Source organism: Oncorhynchus kisutch, unplaced genomic scaffold (genome assembly GCF_002021735.2).
Source record: "Oncorhynchus kisutch isolate 150728-3 unplaced genomic scaffold, Okis_V2 scaffold3693, whole genome shotgun sequence".
Lineage (NCBI taxonomy): Eukaryota > Metazoa > Chordata > Actinopteri > Salmoniformes > Salmonidae > Oncorhynchus > Oncorhynchus kisutch.
In genome coordinates, this window is record NW_022265638.1 from 247501 (window position 1) to 262500 (window position 15000).

At 43.4% G+C, this 15000-nt stretch overlaps 1 protein-coding gene across 1 annotated transcript in view; it reads left to right on the forward strand.

Moving 5' to 3' along the window:
* LOC116371807 (dedicator of cytokinesis protein 1-like) overlaps window positions 1-15000 on the forward strand; it is a gene marked incomplete at its 5' end in the record, with an annotated part of 201797 nt that overhangs the window by 139408 nt on the left and 47389 nt on the right. The window contains 2 exon segments of the mRNA XM_031820823.1: window positions 556-732; window positions 1572-1655. Coding sequence (XP_031676683.1) covers window positions 556-732; window positions 1572-1655 — 261 coding nt within the window.

Below are 15000 nucleotides of genomic sequence, written 5' to 3' on the forward strand. Positions count from 1 at the left end.
ATGTCTGTGTCAGGTCTGTCTCCACGGTGAGTTTGTGTCCATGTCAGGTCTGTCTCCAAGGTGAGTGTGTGTCTGTGTCCCACCAGATGAGGTGTGAACAGGGCAGGTCCTGAACGATTCGGTGTTACATCGTGACTAACATGTAAAGTCAATGTTCCCACGTCAGCAATCCAGAACGAATAGATTCCATAGTCTCTGTAAATCCTTCCATCTGATGCCGGTCTTAAAGAGGCTAGCCAGGCTCGGTTTTCACCGCAGATTGGAGATTTGTCACCCTGCCAGGCAGTCACACAGATCCTTCTAAATTTAGGTTGGGGGGGGGGGGGATGTATAAACTGTAATTTACTCAAGACAATCCACACATGTTCTGCCGTTGTCGTCACTCGTCTGTCCCAGAGATTCAGACATCAGAACCCCTCAGGTAGACGTTCCCTATAATGTCCCTGTTGTTAGACTGTAGATTGGTGTTAAAATGTCTCTCACTCACAGATGGACCTCAACCCGAAATTAATCAGAACTCATAACCTTCTTTTACTTCCTGCTTCCTGTGTTCAGGAGGAGATCAGCCCATTGGAGAATGCCATGGAGACGATGCAACTGACCAATGAGAAGATCAGCAACATGGTGCAGCGTCACCTGAACGACTCCAACCTTCCCATCAACCCCCTCTCCATGCTGCTCAACGGCATCGTGGACCCCGCTGTCATGGGCGGTTTCACCAACTACGAGAAGGTACTGTGTGTGTGTGTGTGTGTGTGTGTGTGTGTGTGTGTGTGTGTGTGTGTGTGTGTGTGTCGTCATGGGCGGTTTCACCAACTACGAGCTACCTTACTTAGCTCATGAATACAGCTTTAGTTATTTATTGTGGACCAAACATAACCGTAGTTTGGTCCTCTCCTCTCTCCCCCTCTCTTCCCCCTCTCTTCCCCTCTCCTCTCCCCCCCCTCTCTTCCCCCCTCTCTTCCCCTCTCCTCTCCCCACCCTCTCACCTCTCCTATCCACTTTCCTCTTTCTCTTCTCTCCTCTTCTCTCCTCTCTCTCCTCTCCTCTCTCCCCCTCTCTATTCTCACTTCCCTCCCTCTCTCCTCTTCTCTCCTCTCCTCTCTCCTCCCCTCTCTCCTCTCTCCCCCTCTCTCCTCTCTCCTCTTCTCTCCTCCCCTCTCTCCTCCCCTCTCTCCTCCTCTCCTCTCCTCTCCTCTCCTCTCCTCTCCTCTCCTCTCCTCTCCTCTCCTCTCCTCTCCTCTCCTCTCCTCTCCTCTCCTCTCCTCTCCTCTCCTCTCCTCTCTCCTCTTCTCTTCTCTCCTCTCCTCTCCTCTCCTCTCCTCTTCTCCCCTCTCTCCTCTTCTCTTCTCTCCTTTATCCTCTCCTCCCCTCTCCCCCTCTCTCCCCTTCTCATCTTCCCTCCCCTCTCTCCTCTCTCTCCTCTCCTCTCCCCTCTCCTCTCTCCTCTTCTCCCCTATCTCCTCTCTCTCCTCTCCTCTCCCCTCTCCTCTCTCCTCTTCTCTCCTCTCTCCTTTCTCCTCTCCTCTCTTCTCTTCGCTCTTCTCTCTCCTCTCCTCTCCTCTCTCCAGGCATTCTTCACAGAGAAGTATCAGGGGGATCACCCTGAGGACCAGGAGAAACTGGACAAACTGAAAGACCTCATCGCATGGCAGGTTAGACTGACACACACACACTGAAAGACCTCATCGCATGGCAGGTTAGACTGACACACACACACACTGCAAGACCTGATCGAATGGCAGGTTAGACTGACACACACACACACACTGAAAGACCTCATCGCATGGCAGGTTAGACTGACACACACACACACACACACTGAAAGGCCTCATCACATGGCAGGTTAGACTGACACACACACAAACCACTCTACTCCAGGACTGTGGAGTGTGGTAGAGTGTTGCACCCTCCCCAACTGACTGAAACACACACACACACACACACACACACTCACACTGAAAGACCTCATCACATGGCAGGTTAGACTGACACACACACACACACACACACACACACACTGAAAGACCTCATCACATGGCAGGTTAGACTGAAACACATACACACACACACACACACACTGAAAGACCTCATCGCATGGCAGGTTAGACTGACACACACACACACACACTGAAAGACCTCATCGCATGGCAGGTTAGACTGACACTACCGTTAAAAACTTTGGGGTCACTTAGAAACGTCTTTGTTTTTGAAAGAAAAGCAAAAATGTTTGTCCATTAAAACAACATCAAATTGATCTGAGGTTTGAATTAAGACACTAAGCTGCATCTAGAAGCACAAGCATTTCGCTACACTCATTAACATCTGCATGTGACAAATAAAAGTTGATTTGATCAACCAATCAGAATGGTACCAGTAGAGGTTGGTGTCACTTTAAATTGGAGGACAGGTTCATTGTGACAAATAAAAGTTGATTTGATCTAGGCAACCAATCAGAATGGTACCAGTAGAGGTTGGTGTCACTTTAAATTGGAGGACAGGTTCATTGTGACAAATATAAGTTGATTTGATCTAGGCAACCAATCAGAATGGTACCAGTAGAGGTTGGTGTCACTTTAAATTGGAGGACAGGTTCATTGTGACAAATAAAAGTTGATTTGATCTAGGCAACCAATCAGAATGGTACCAGTAGAGGTTGGTGTCACTTTAAATTGGAGGACAGGTTCATTGTGACAAATAAAAGTTGATTTGATCTAGGCAACCAATCAGAATGGTACCAGTAGAGGTTGGTGTCACTTTAAATTGGAGGACAGGTTCATTGTGACAAATAAAAGTTGATTTGATCTAGGCAACCAATCAGAATGGTACCAGTAGAGGTTGGTGTCACTTTAAATTGGAGGACAGGTTCATTGTGACAAATAAAAGTTGATTTGATCTAGGCAACCAATCAGAATGGTACCAGTAGAGGTTGGTGTCACTTTAAATTGGAGGACAGGTTCATTGTGACAAATAAAAGTTGATTTGATCTAGGCAACCAATCAGAATGGTACCAGTAGAGGTTGGTGTCACTTTAAATTGGAGGACAGGTTCATTGTGACAAATAAAAGTTGATTTGATCTAGGCAACCAATCAGAATGGTACCAGTAGAGGTTGGTGTCACTTTAAATTGGAGGACAGGTTCATTGTGACAAATAAAAGTTGATTTGATCAACCAATCAGAATGGTACCAGTAGAGGTTGGTGTCACTTTAAATTGGAGGACAGGTTCATTGTAAATGGCTGCGATGGAATGAATGGAAATGTATCAAACACATTACAGTGATCCCGTCCTCTGATTTCTCTCTCCACCAGCCCCCACTGATATGTATCTCTATATGGTATAAAAACCTGACTTTCCCTATTGTCTGAACAATAAACTGGGAGGATGGGGGATCACTGTGTCATGTGTCATGACATTTTTCTTCTGGCCCTGTGGTCACCACTGTAAAAACACTGCAACAGAACCATGTCTCTGAACAGGGTTATCTATTGTGAGGACAGGACACACAGGTTGTCATGCGTGAAAAGCCTTATCCTGTAGCTAACAGGTAATTGCCTGAGGTTACTCGGGCAAAAAACAAAAAAGTTTAGCTTTGAAAAAAGATTTAAAAAACATTGTGTCACAGATTGATTCTAACTGGGCCGTATATAAGACTATGATATGTACAGTGGGGCAAAAAAGTATTTAGTCAGCCACCAATTGTGCAAGTTCTCCCTAGCCAGTCTCCAGATCTCAACCCCATAGAAAATCTTTGGAGGGAGTTGAAAGTCCATGTTGCCCAGCAACAGCCCCAAAACATCACTGCTCTAGAGGAGATCTGCATGGAGGAATGGGCCAAAATACCAGCAACAGTGTGTGAAAACCTTGTGAAGACTTACAGAAAACATTTGACCTCTGTCATTGCCAACAAAGGGTATATAACAAAGTATTGAGATAAACTTTTGTTATTGACCAAATACTTATTTTCCACCATAATTTGCAAATAAATTAATAAAAATTCCTACAATGTCATTTTCAGGATTTTTTTCCTCATTTTGTCTGTCTTAGTTGAAGTGTACCTATGATGAAAATTACAGGCCTCTCTCATCTTTTTAAGTGGGAGAACTTGCACAATTGGTGGTTGACTAAATACTTTTTTTTGCCCCACTGTATATGTCAAAAGTGTGTAAATACTATTTTTGTTGTCTATTAGTATACATTTTTATTTTACCTTTATTTAACTAGGCAAGTCAGTTAAGAACAAATTCCTATTTTCAATGACGGCCTAGGAACAGTGGGTATAACTGCCTGTTCAGGGGCAGAACGACAGATTTGTACCTTGTCGGCTCGGAGATTTGAACTTGCATCCCCTTCTGAAAAGTATTCAGAACGGTTTCCAGATTTTGTAACATTACTTAGCTTAGTCTCAAATGGTTTCGATTTTTTTTTTATCTAATCAATCTACACACAATACTCCATAATGAAATAGCAAAAACAGATTTTTAGAAAGGTTTTCAAATGTATGGTCAGGGAGGTGACCAAGAACCTAATGGTCACTCTGACAGAGCTCTAGAGTTCCTCTGTGGAGATAGGAGAACCTTCCAGAACGACAACCATCTCTGCAGCCCCCAACAAATCAAGCCTTTATGGTAGAGTGGCCAGACGGAAGCCACTCCTCAGTAAAAGGCACGTCAGCCTGCTTGGAGTTTGCCAAAAGGCACCTAAAAACTCGGACCATGAGAAACAAGATTCTCTGATCTGATGAAACCAAGATTGAACACTTTGGCCTCAATGTCAAGCGTCACATCTGGAGGAAACCTGGCACCATCCCTACGGTGAAGCATGGTGGTGGCAGCATCATGCTGTGGGGATGTTTTTCAGCGGCAGGGAGACTGGTCAGGATCGAGGGAAAATGAACGGAGCAAAGTACAGAGAGATCCTTGATGAAAACCTGCTCCAGAGCGCTCAGGACCTCAGACTGGGGCGAATGTTCACCTTCCAACAGGACAACGGACCTAAGCACACTGCCAAGACAACGCAGGAGTGGCTTCGAGAGAAGTCTCTGAATGTCCTTGAGTTGAACCCTATCGAACATCTCTGAAGAGACCTGAAAATAGTTGTGCAGCAACGCTCCACATCCAACCTGACAGAGCTTGAGAGGATCTGCAGAGAACAATGGGAGAAACACAAATACAGGTGTGCCAAGCTTGTAGCGTCATACCCAAGAAGACTCAATGCTGTAATCACTACCAAGGGTGGTACAACAAAGTCCTTAGTAAAGTACTGACTAAAGGGTCGGAATGATATTAGTAAAAAGGTAAATTTGTTTTGCTTTGTTTTTATGGGGTATTGTGTGTAGATTGATGAGGGAAAAGAACAATTGAATCCATTTTAGAATAAGGCTGTAACGGAACAACATGTGGAAAACAGTAAAGGGATCTGAATACATTCCGAAGGTTCTGTATAAGGCTGTAACGGAACAACATGTGGAAAACAGTAAAGGGATCTGAATACATTCCGAAGGTTCTGTATAAGGCTGTAACGGAACAACATGTGGAAAACAGTAAAGGGATCTGAATACATTCCGAAGGTTCTGAATAAGGCTGTAACGGAACAACATGTGGAAAACAGTAAAGGGATCTGAATACATTCCGAAGGTTCTGAATAAGGCTGTAACGGAACAACATGTGGAAAACAGTAAAGGGATCTGAATACATTCCGAAGGCTCTGTATAAGGCTGTAACGGAACAACATGTGGAAAACAGTAAAGGGATCTGAATACATTCCGAAGGCTCTGTATAAGGCTGTAACGGAACAACATGTGGAAAACAGTAAAGGGATCTGAATACATTCCGAAGGCTCTCTACCTTGTATTTTTATTTTCACATTTTATGTAAAATATTATGTTTCTCTTGTCTATAACTGTTCTGTACTTTGTCATGTGTTTGTACCGCAGGAAGAGTAGCTGCTGCATGTAGAGTAGGTAATGAGGATGCTCATAAACTAAATGAATCCCCTCCCAGGTGATGCTAACTGAACACAACACAGAACCTGTGTTTGTTAAAGTTCCAGGGAGAAGCATTCTACAGTTTTAAAGCATTCTACAGTTCTAATACATTCTACAGTTCTAAAGCATTCTACAGTTCTAAAGCATTCTACAGTATTACAGCATTCTACAGTTCTAAAACATTCTACAGTTCTAAAGCATTCTACAGTTCTAAAGCATTCTACAGTTCTAAAACATTCTACAGTTCTAAAGCATTCTACAGTTCTAAAACATTCTACAGTTCTAAAGCATTCTACAGTTCTAAAACATTCTACAGTTCTAAAGCATTCTACAGTTCTAAAACATTCTACAGTTCTAAAGCATTCTACAGTTCTAAAACATTCTACAGTTCTAAAGCATTCTACAGTTCTAAAACATTCTACAGTTCTAAAGCATTCTACAGTTCTAAAACATTCTACAGTTCTAAAGCATTCTACAGTTCTAAAGCATTCTACAGTATTACAGCATTCTACAGTTCTAAAACATTCTACAGTTCTAAAACATTCTACAGTTCTAAAACATTCTACAGTATTACAGCATTCTACAGTTCTAAAGCATTCTACAGTTCTAAAGCATTCTACAGTTCTAAAGCATTCTACAGTATTACAGCATTCTACAGTATTACAGCATTCTACAGTATTACAGCATTCTACAGTTCTAAAGCATTCTACAGTTCTAAAACATTCTACAGTTCTAAAACATTCTACAGTTCTAAAACAATCTACAGTATTAAAGCATTCTACAGTTCTAAAGCATTCTACAGTTCTAAAGCATTCTACAGTTCTAAAGCATTCTACAGTATTACAGCATTCTACAGTATTACAGCATTCTACAGTATTACAGCATTCTACAGTTCTAAAACATTCTACAGTTCTAAAGCATTCTACAGTTCTAAAACATTCTACAGTTCTAAAACAATCTACAGTATTACAGCATTCTACAGTTCTAAAACATTCTACAGTTCTAAAACATTCTACAGTTCTAAAACATTCTACAGTATTACAGCATTCTACAGTTCTAAAACATTCTACTGTTCTAAAGCATTCTACAGTTTTAAAGCATTCTACAGTTCTAAAACATTCTACAGTATTAAAGCATTCTACAGTTCTAAAACATTCTACAGTTCTAAAACATTCTACAGTTCTAAAACATTCTACAGTTCTAAAACATTCTACAGTATTAAAGCATTCTACAGTTCTAAAACATTCTACAGTTCTAAAACATTCTACAGTATTAAAGCATTCTACAGTTCTAAAACATTCTACAGTATTAAAGCATTCTACAGTTCTAAAACATTCTACAGTTCTAAAGCATTCTACAGTTCTAAAACATTCTACAGTATTAAAACATTCTACAGTTCTAAAACATTCTACAGTATTAAAGCATTCTACAGTTCTAAAGCATTCTACAGTTCTAAAGCATTCTACAGTTCTAAAGCATTCTACAGTTCTAAAGCATTCTACAGTTCTAAAGCATTCTACAGTTCTAAAGCATTCTACAGTTCTAAAGGATTCTACAGTTCTAAAACATTCTACAGTTCTAAAGCATTCTACAGTTCTAAAACATTCTACAGTTCTAAAGCATTCTACAGTTCTAAAGCATTCTACAGTATTACAGCATTCTACAGTATTACAGCATTCTACAGTTCTAAAACATTCTACAGTTTTAAAACATTCTTTTTATAGTTTGGAAGGAAATCGGTGAGTAAAATAACAGCAGGGTTCTTCTGCCTGCTCTGCGCCCTCAGAAAGCCTGGAGGGAGTGTTTACACACCGACACACACGGCAGAGCTTTAATCAGCTCATTGTACACAGCCTCTGAGATCAATAACCTTTTCTCCTCCCCCCCTCTCTTCTTTCTCTCTCCCTCTCCTGTTCTCTTTCACACCATCTTTGTTCCTGGGAATATTGTTACGTCCGCGGGGAAACAAGCTCTAATCTTCCGTTTTTTTAACTGTCCAAATATAAACCTGTGTGTTGGAATGTTGTATCGATCTATAGAGAAACACAACAGGGCGTTTTGTTATTCCAGGGAATCCACAGCGTATATATATACACACACACACACACACACACACACACACACACACACACACACACACACACACACCATTTGTTATTTCAGTTAATGATACACAGAATGCTCCATGCCTGCTTTAGTGTATTAGTAGTGGTTGTTCACTAATTGGTTGTGTACTAGAAATTCAGCAGGCTATGATGCACACACACACACACACACCCACACACACACACACCCACACACACACACACCCACACACACACACGCACCCACACACACACCCCCACACACCCACTAGTGCTCAGCGATGAAGTGAAATGTCAGTTATTTTTTGATAAATCAGGTCAAACCTGAACTGTGCCATGTAGTAGGGAGTTGTAGTTTCTGTAGAGATAAATCAGATCAATCCTGAACTGTGCCGTGTAGTAGGGAGTTGTAGTTTCTGTCGATAAATCAGATCAATCCTGAACTGTGCCGTGTAGTAGGGAGTTGTAGTTTCTGTAGAGATAAATCAGATCAGTCCTGAACTGTGCCGTGTAGTAGGGAGTTGTAGTTCTTGTAGAGATAAATCAGATCAATCCTGAACTGTGCCGTGTAGTAGGGAGTTGTAGTTCCTGTAGAGATAAATCAGATCAATCCTGAACTGTGCCGTGTAGTAGGGAGTTGTAGTTCCTGTAGAGATAAATCAGATCAGTCCTGAACTGTGCCGTGTAGTAGGGAGTTGTAGTTCCTGTAGAGATAAATCAGATCAATCCTGAACTGTGCCGTGTAGTAGGGAGTTGTAGTTTCTGTAGAGATAAATCAGATCAGTCCTGAACTGTGCTGTGTAGTAGGGAGTTGTAGTTTCTGTAGAGATAAATCAGATCAGTCCTGAACTGTGCCGTGTAGTAGGGAGTTGTAGTTCCTGTAGAAATAAATCAGATCAATCCTGAACTGTGCCGTGTAGTAGGGAGTTGTAGTTCCTGTAGAGATAAATCAGATCAATCCTGAACTGTGCCGTGTAGTAGGGAGTTGTAGTTTCTGTAGAGATAAATCAGATCAGTCCTGAACTGTGCCGTGTAGTAGGGAGTTGTAGTTCCTGTAGAGATAAATCAGATCAGTCCTGAACTGTGCCGTGTAGTAGGGAGTTGTAGTTCCTGTAGAGATAAATCAGATCAATCCTGAACTGTGCCGTGTAGCAGGGAGTTGTAGTTTCTGTAGAGATAAATCAGATCAGTCCTGAACTGTGCCGTGTAGTAGGGAGTTGTAGTTTCTGTCGATAAATCAGATCAATCCTGAACTGTGCCGTGTAGTAGGGAGTTGTAGTTCCTGTAGAGATAAATCAGATCAATCCTGAACTGTGCCGTGTAGTAGGGAGTTGTAGTTTCTGTAGAGATAAATCAGATCAGTCCTGAACTGTGCTGTGTAGTAGGGAGTTGTAGTTCCTGTAGAAATAAATCAGCTCAATCCTGAACTGTGCCGTGTAGTAGGGAGTTGTAGTTCCTGTAGAGATAAATCAGATCAATCCTGAACTGTGCCGTGTAGTAGGGAGTTGTAGTTTCCAACAGGCCTATATGCCACGTAGTTTAGAGCAGAAAAAGTGGTAATTAACTACAACGACCATAATCCATTGCACTCCCACTTAACTTCACTGGTGGGAAAGAAAGATCTTGTTCCTCAATTCCACTTTTTATTGTAAAAGATCAATTATTAAATATAAATATCATTAAACCAGTCTAAATAACAGGTTGTACAAGATAAATGTCATCGTGCATCAAACGGAACACATCCACAGCCCAAACTCATTCCATTAAACCCGTCTAAATAACAGGATGCTCTGACAACAACAACAACAAAGACAACATAAATTGGTGACCTAACAGTTAGACTTGTACGACATCTCTGGTGAGTAGATGGGAGAAATGTGACCTTGTTTAGAAAAAGACAGGATTGATCTGATTTATTTCTACAGGAACTACAACTCCCTACTACACGGCACAGTTCAGGATTGAGCTGATTTATTTCTACAGAAACTACAACTCCCTACTACACGGCACAGTTCAGGACTGATCTGATTTATCTCTACAGAAACTACAACTCCCTACTACACGGCACAGTTCAGGGTTGATCTGATTTATTTCTACAGGAACTACAACTCCCTACTACACGGCACAGTTCAGGACTGATCTGATTTATCTCTACAGAAACTACAACTCCCTACTACACGGCACAGTTCAGGACTGATCTGATTTATCTCTACAGAAACTACAACTCCCTACTACACGGCGTGTCAGCTAATCTAACAGCAGCTCTTTATGATGGCGGCCATGTTTGTTTATGTTTGACAAGCGAAAACACCCTAATCCCAGAATGCCATTCACTAGAAGACGCAAATAAACAAAGTCAAAGTCAAAGACCGCTTTTCATCATATTGCAAATCTTCAATTATTACAGTGGGCGGAACACATGACTTGACAAGTCCTTTACAGTTTTCTCTCAAATCACAAAGCAAGTGGAACTCACGAGTGAAAAGGTTAAACTTGTCTGGTCTGTGCGGAGACACGGAGGCTCAGAGAACACGCCATCCAGAAGGATAGCAAGCAGTTGATCTATGATTGATAGTTGGTATTAAATGCCTTAATCACTATTTAACTAGTTCTTCGAAGTGAATATGTCAGAGAGCTTAGACAGCAGTCCTATATGAGATGGTGACTTGGAATTAAATAATAGTCATCAAATATATATTTTAGTTTTTACTAAAGTAATGTGAACAAATGATGGTTAATAAATGATAAGCAGTAATGGACAGACACAACCATCATGGGACTTTTAATTCATTGTTTTATTCTGTGTTGTTAAAGCATTCAACCCACATAATGCATAGCGCATTTAATGTATAAAACAAGATAAACATTGAAACCCGATATCCGTGATAAATAATTTGTAATCGAACCGAAACCGAACCAACCCTCAAAAAGCTATATTCGCTCAACACACACACACACACACACACACGCACACACACACACACACACACACACACACACACACACACACACACACACACACACACACACACACACACACACACACACACACACTTTATTTTAATTGGTGTGTTTTCTTCTACATCAAAATAGGTGATTGTTGTGTTTTACCATTTCTTGCTGAGCACTTGAATGTGAACAGATGTCTACCTCGTTCCCTAGGTGACCCATACAGAGTAGATGTCTACCTCGTTCCCTAGGTGACCCATACAGAGTAGATGTCTACCTCGTTCCCTAGGTGACCCATACAGAGTAGATGTCTACCTCGTTCCCTAGGTGACCCATACAGAGTAGATGTCTACCTCGTTCCCTAGGTGACCCATACAGAGTAGATGTCTACCTCGTTCCCTAGGTGACTCATTCAGAGTAGATGTCTACCTCGTTCCCTAGGTGACCCATACAGAGTAGATGTCTACCTCGTTCCCTAGGTGACCCATACAGAGTAGATTGTCTACCTCGTTCCCTAGGTGACTCATTCAGAGTAGATGTCTACCTCGTTCCCTAGGTGACTCATACAGAGTAGATGTCTACCTCGTTCCCTAGGTGACCCATACAGAGTAGGTGTCTACCTCGTTCCCTAGGTGACCCATACAGAGTAGATGTCTACCTCGTTCCCTAGGTGACCCATACAGAGTAGATGTCTACCTCGTTCCCTAGGTGACCCATACAGAGTAGATGTCTACCTCGTTCCCTAGGTGACCCATACAGAGTAGATGTCTACCTCGTTCCCTAGGTGACTCATTCAGAGTAGATGTCTACCTCGTTCCCTAGGTGACCCATACAGAGTAGATGTCTACCTCGTTCCCTAGGTGACCCATACAGAGTAGATTGTCTACCTCGTTCCCTAGGTGACTCATTCAGAGTAGATGTCTACCTCGTTCCCTAGGTGACTCATACAGAGTAGATGTCTACCTCGTTCCCTAGGTGACCCATACAGAGTAGATGTCTACCTCGTTCCCTAGGTGACCCATACAGAGTAGGTGTCTACCTCGTTCCCTAGGTGACCCATACAGAGTAGATTGTCTACCTCGTTCCCTAGGTGACTCATTCAGAGTAGATGTCTACCTCGTTCCCTAGGTGACTCATACAGAGTAGATGTCTACCTCGTTCCCTAGGTGACCCATACAGAGTAGATGTCTACCTCGTTCCCTAGGTGACCCATACAGAGTAGGTGTCTACCTCGTTCCCTAGGTGACCCATACAGAGTAGATTGTCTACCTCATTCCCTAGGTGACTCATTCAGAGTAGATGTCTACCTCGTTCCCTAGGTGACTCATACAGAGTAGATGTCTACCTCGTTCCCTAGGTGACCCATACAGAGTAGATGTCTACCTCGTTCCCTAGGTGACCCATACAGAGTAGGTGTCTACCTCGTTCCCTAGGTGACCCATACAGAGTAGATGTCTACCTCGTTCCCTAGGTGACCCATACAGAGTAGATGTCTACCTCGTTCCCTAGGTGACTCATACAGAGTAGATGTCTACCTCGTTCCCTAGGTGACCCATACAGAGTAGATGTCTACCTCGTTCCCTAGGTGACCCATACAGAGTAGGTGTCTACCTCGTTCCCTAGGTGACCCATACAGAGTAGATGTCTACCTCGTTCCCTAGGTGACCCATACAGAGTAGATGTCTACCTCGTTCCCTAGGTGACCCATACAGAGTAGATTGTCTACCTCGTTCCCTAGGTGACCCATACAGAGTAGATGTCTACCTCGTTCCCTAGGTGACTCATACAGAGTAGATGTCTACCTCGTTCCCTAGGTGACCCATACAGAGTAGATGTCTACCTCGTTCCCTAGGTGACCCATACAGAGTAGATTGTCTACCTCGTTCCCTAGGTGACCCATACAGAGTAGATTGTCTACCTCGTTCCCTAGGTGACCCATACAGAGTAGATTGTCTACCTCGTTCCCTAGGTGACCCATACAGAGTAGATGTCTACCTCGTTCCCTAGGTGACCCATACAGAGTAGATGTCTACCTCGTTCCCTAGGTGACCCATACAGAGTAGATTGTCTACCTCGTTCCCTAGGTGACCCATACAGAGTAGATGTCTACCTCGTTCCCTAGGTGACTCATACAGAGTAGATGTCTACCTCGTTCCCTAGGTGACCCATACAGAGTAGATGTCTACCTCGTTCCCTAGGTGACCCATACAGAGTAGATTGTCTACCTCGTTCCCTAGGTGACCCATACAGAGTAGATTGTCTACCTCGTTCCCTAGGTGACCCATACAGAGTAGATTGTCTACCTCGTTCCCTAGGTGACCCATACAGAGTAGATGTCTACCTCGTTCCCTAGGTGACTCATTCAGAGTAGATGTCTACCTCGTTCCCTAGGTGACCCATACAGAGTAGATGTCTACCTCGTTCCCTAGGTGACCCATACAGAGTAGATGTCTACCTCATTCCCTAGGTGACCCATACAGAGTAGATGTCTACCTCGTTCCCTAGGTGACCCATACAGAGTAGATGTCTAACTCGTTCCCTAGGTGACCCATACAGAGTAGATGTCTACCTCGTTCCCTAGGTGACCCATACAGAGTAGATGTCTACCTCGTTCCCTAGGTGACTCATTCAGAGTAGATGTCTACCTCGTTCCCTAGGTGACTCATACAGAGTAGATGTCTACCTCGTTCCCTAGGTGACCCATACAGAGTAGATGTCTACCTCATTCCCTAGGTGACCCATACAGAGTAGATGTCTACCTCGTTCCCTAGGTGACCCATACAGAGTAGATGTCTACCTCGTTCCCTAGGTGACCCATACAGAGTAGATTGTCTACCTCGTTCCCTAGGTGACTCATTCAGAGTAGATGTCTACCTCGTTCCCTAGGTGACCCATACAGAGTAGATGTCTACCTCGTTCCCTAGGTGACCCATACAGAGTAGATTGTCTACCTCGTTCCCTAGGTGACTCATTCAGAGTAGATGTCTACCTCGTTCCCTAGGTGACTCATTCAGAGTAGATGTCTACCTCGTTCCCTAGGTGACCCATACAGAGTAGATTGTCTACCTCGTTCCCTAGGTGACCCATACAGAGTAGATGTCTACCTCGTTCCCTAGGTGACCTATACAGAGTAGATTGTCTATCTCGTTCCCTAGGTGACCCATACAGAGTAGATGTCTACCTCATTCCCTAGGTGACCCATACAGAGTAGATGTCTACCTCGTTCCCTAGGTGACCCATACAGAGTAGATTGTCTACCTCGTTCCCTAGGTGACCCATACAGAGTAGATGTCTACCTCGTTCCCTAGGTGACTCATTCAGAGTAGATGTCTACCTCGTTCCCTAGGTGACTCATACAGAGTAGATGTCTACCTCGTTCCCTAGTCTAGGGGACCCATACAGAGTAGATGTCTACCTCGTTCCCTAGGTGACCCATACAGAGTAGATGTCTACCTCGTTCCCTAGGTGACCCATACAGAGTAGATGTCTACCTCGTTCCCTAGTCTAGGTGACTCATACAGAGTAGATTGTCTACCTCATTCCCTAGTCTAGGGGCTCATACAGAAATAAATTTGTGTTAGCTCCATTCACGCACACACACAGAGACACAGATGCATGCACACTCACGCTCACACACACAGAGACACACACACACCCACAGAGACACACACAGAGACACAGATGCATGCACACTCGTGCTCACACACACAGAGACACACACACACCCACAGAGACACACACAGAGACACAGAGGCATGCGCGCTCACTCACACACACACAGAGACACACACACTCCCACAGAGATGCAGAGGCATTCACACTCGCGCTCACACACACACACACACAGAGACACAAAGGCATTAACACTCGCACTCACACACACACACACACAGCGAGACACAAAGGCATTCACACTCGCACTCACACACACACACACAGCGAGACACAAAGGCATTCACACTCGCACTCACACACACACAC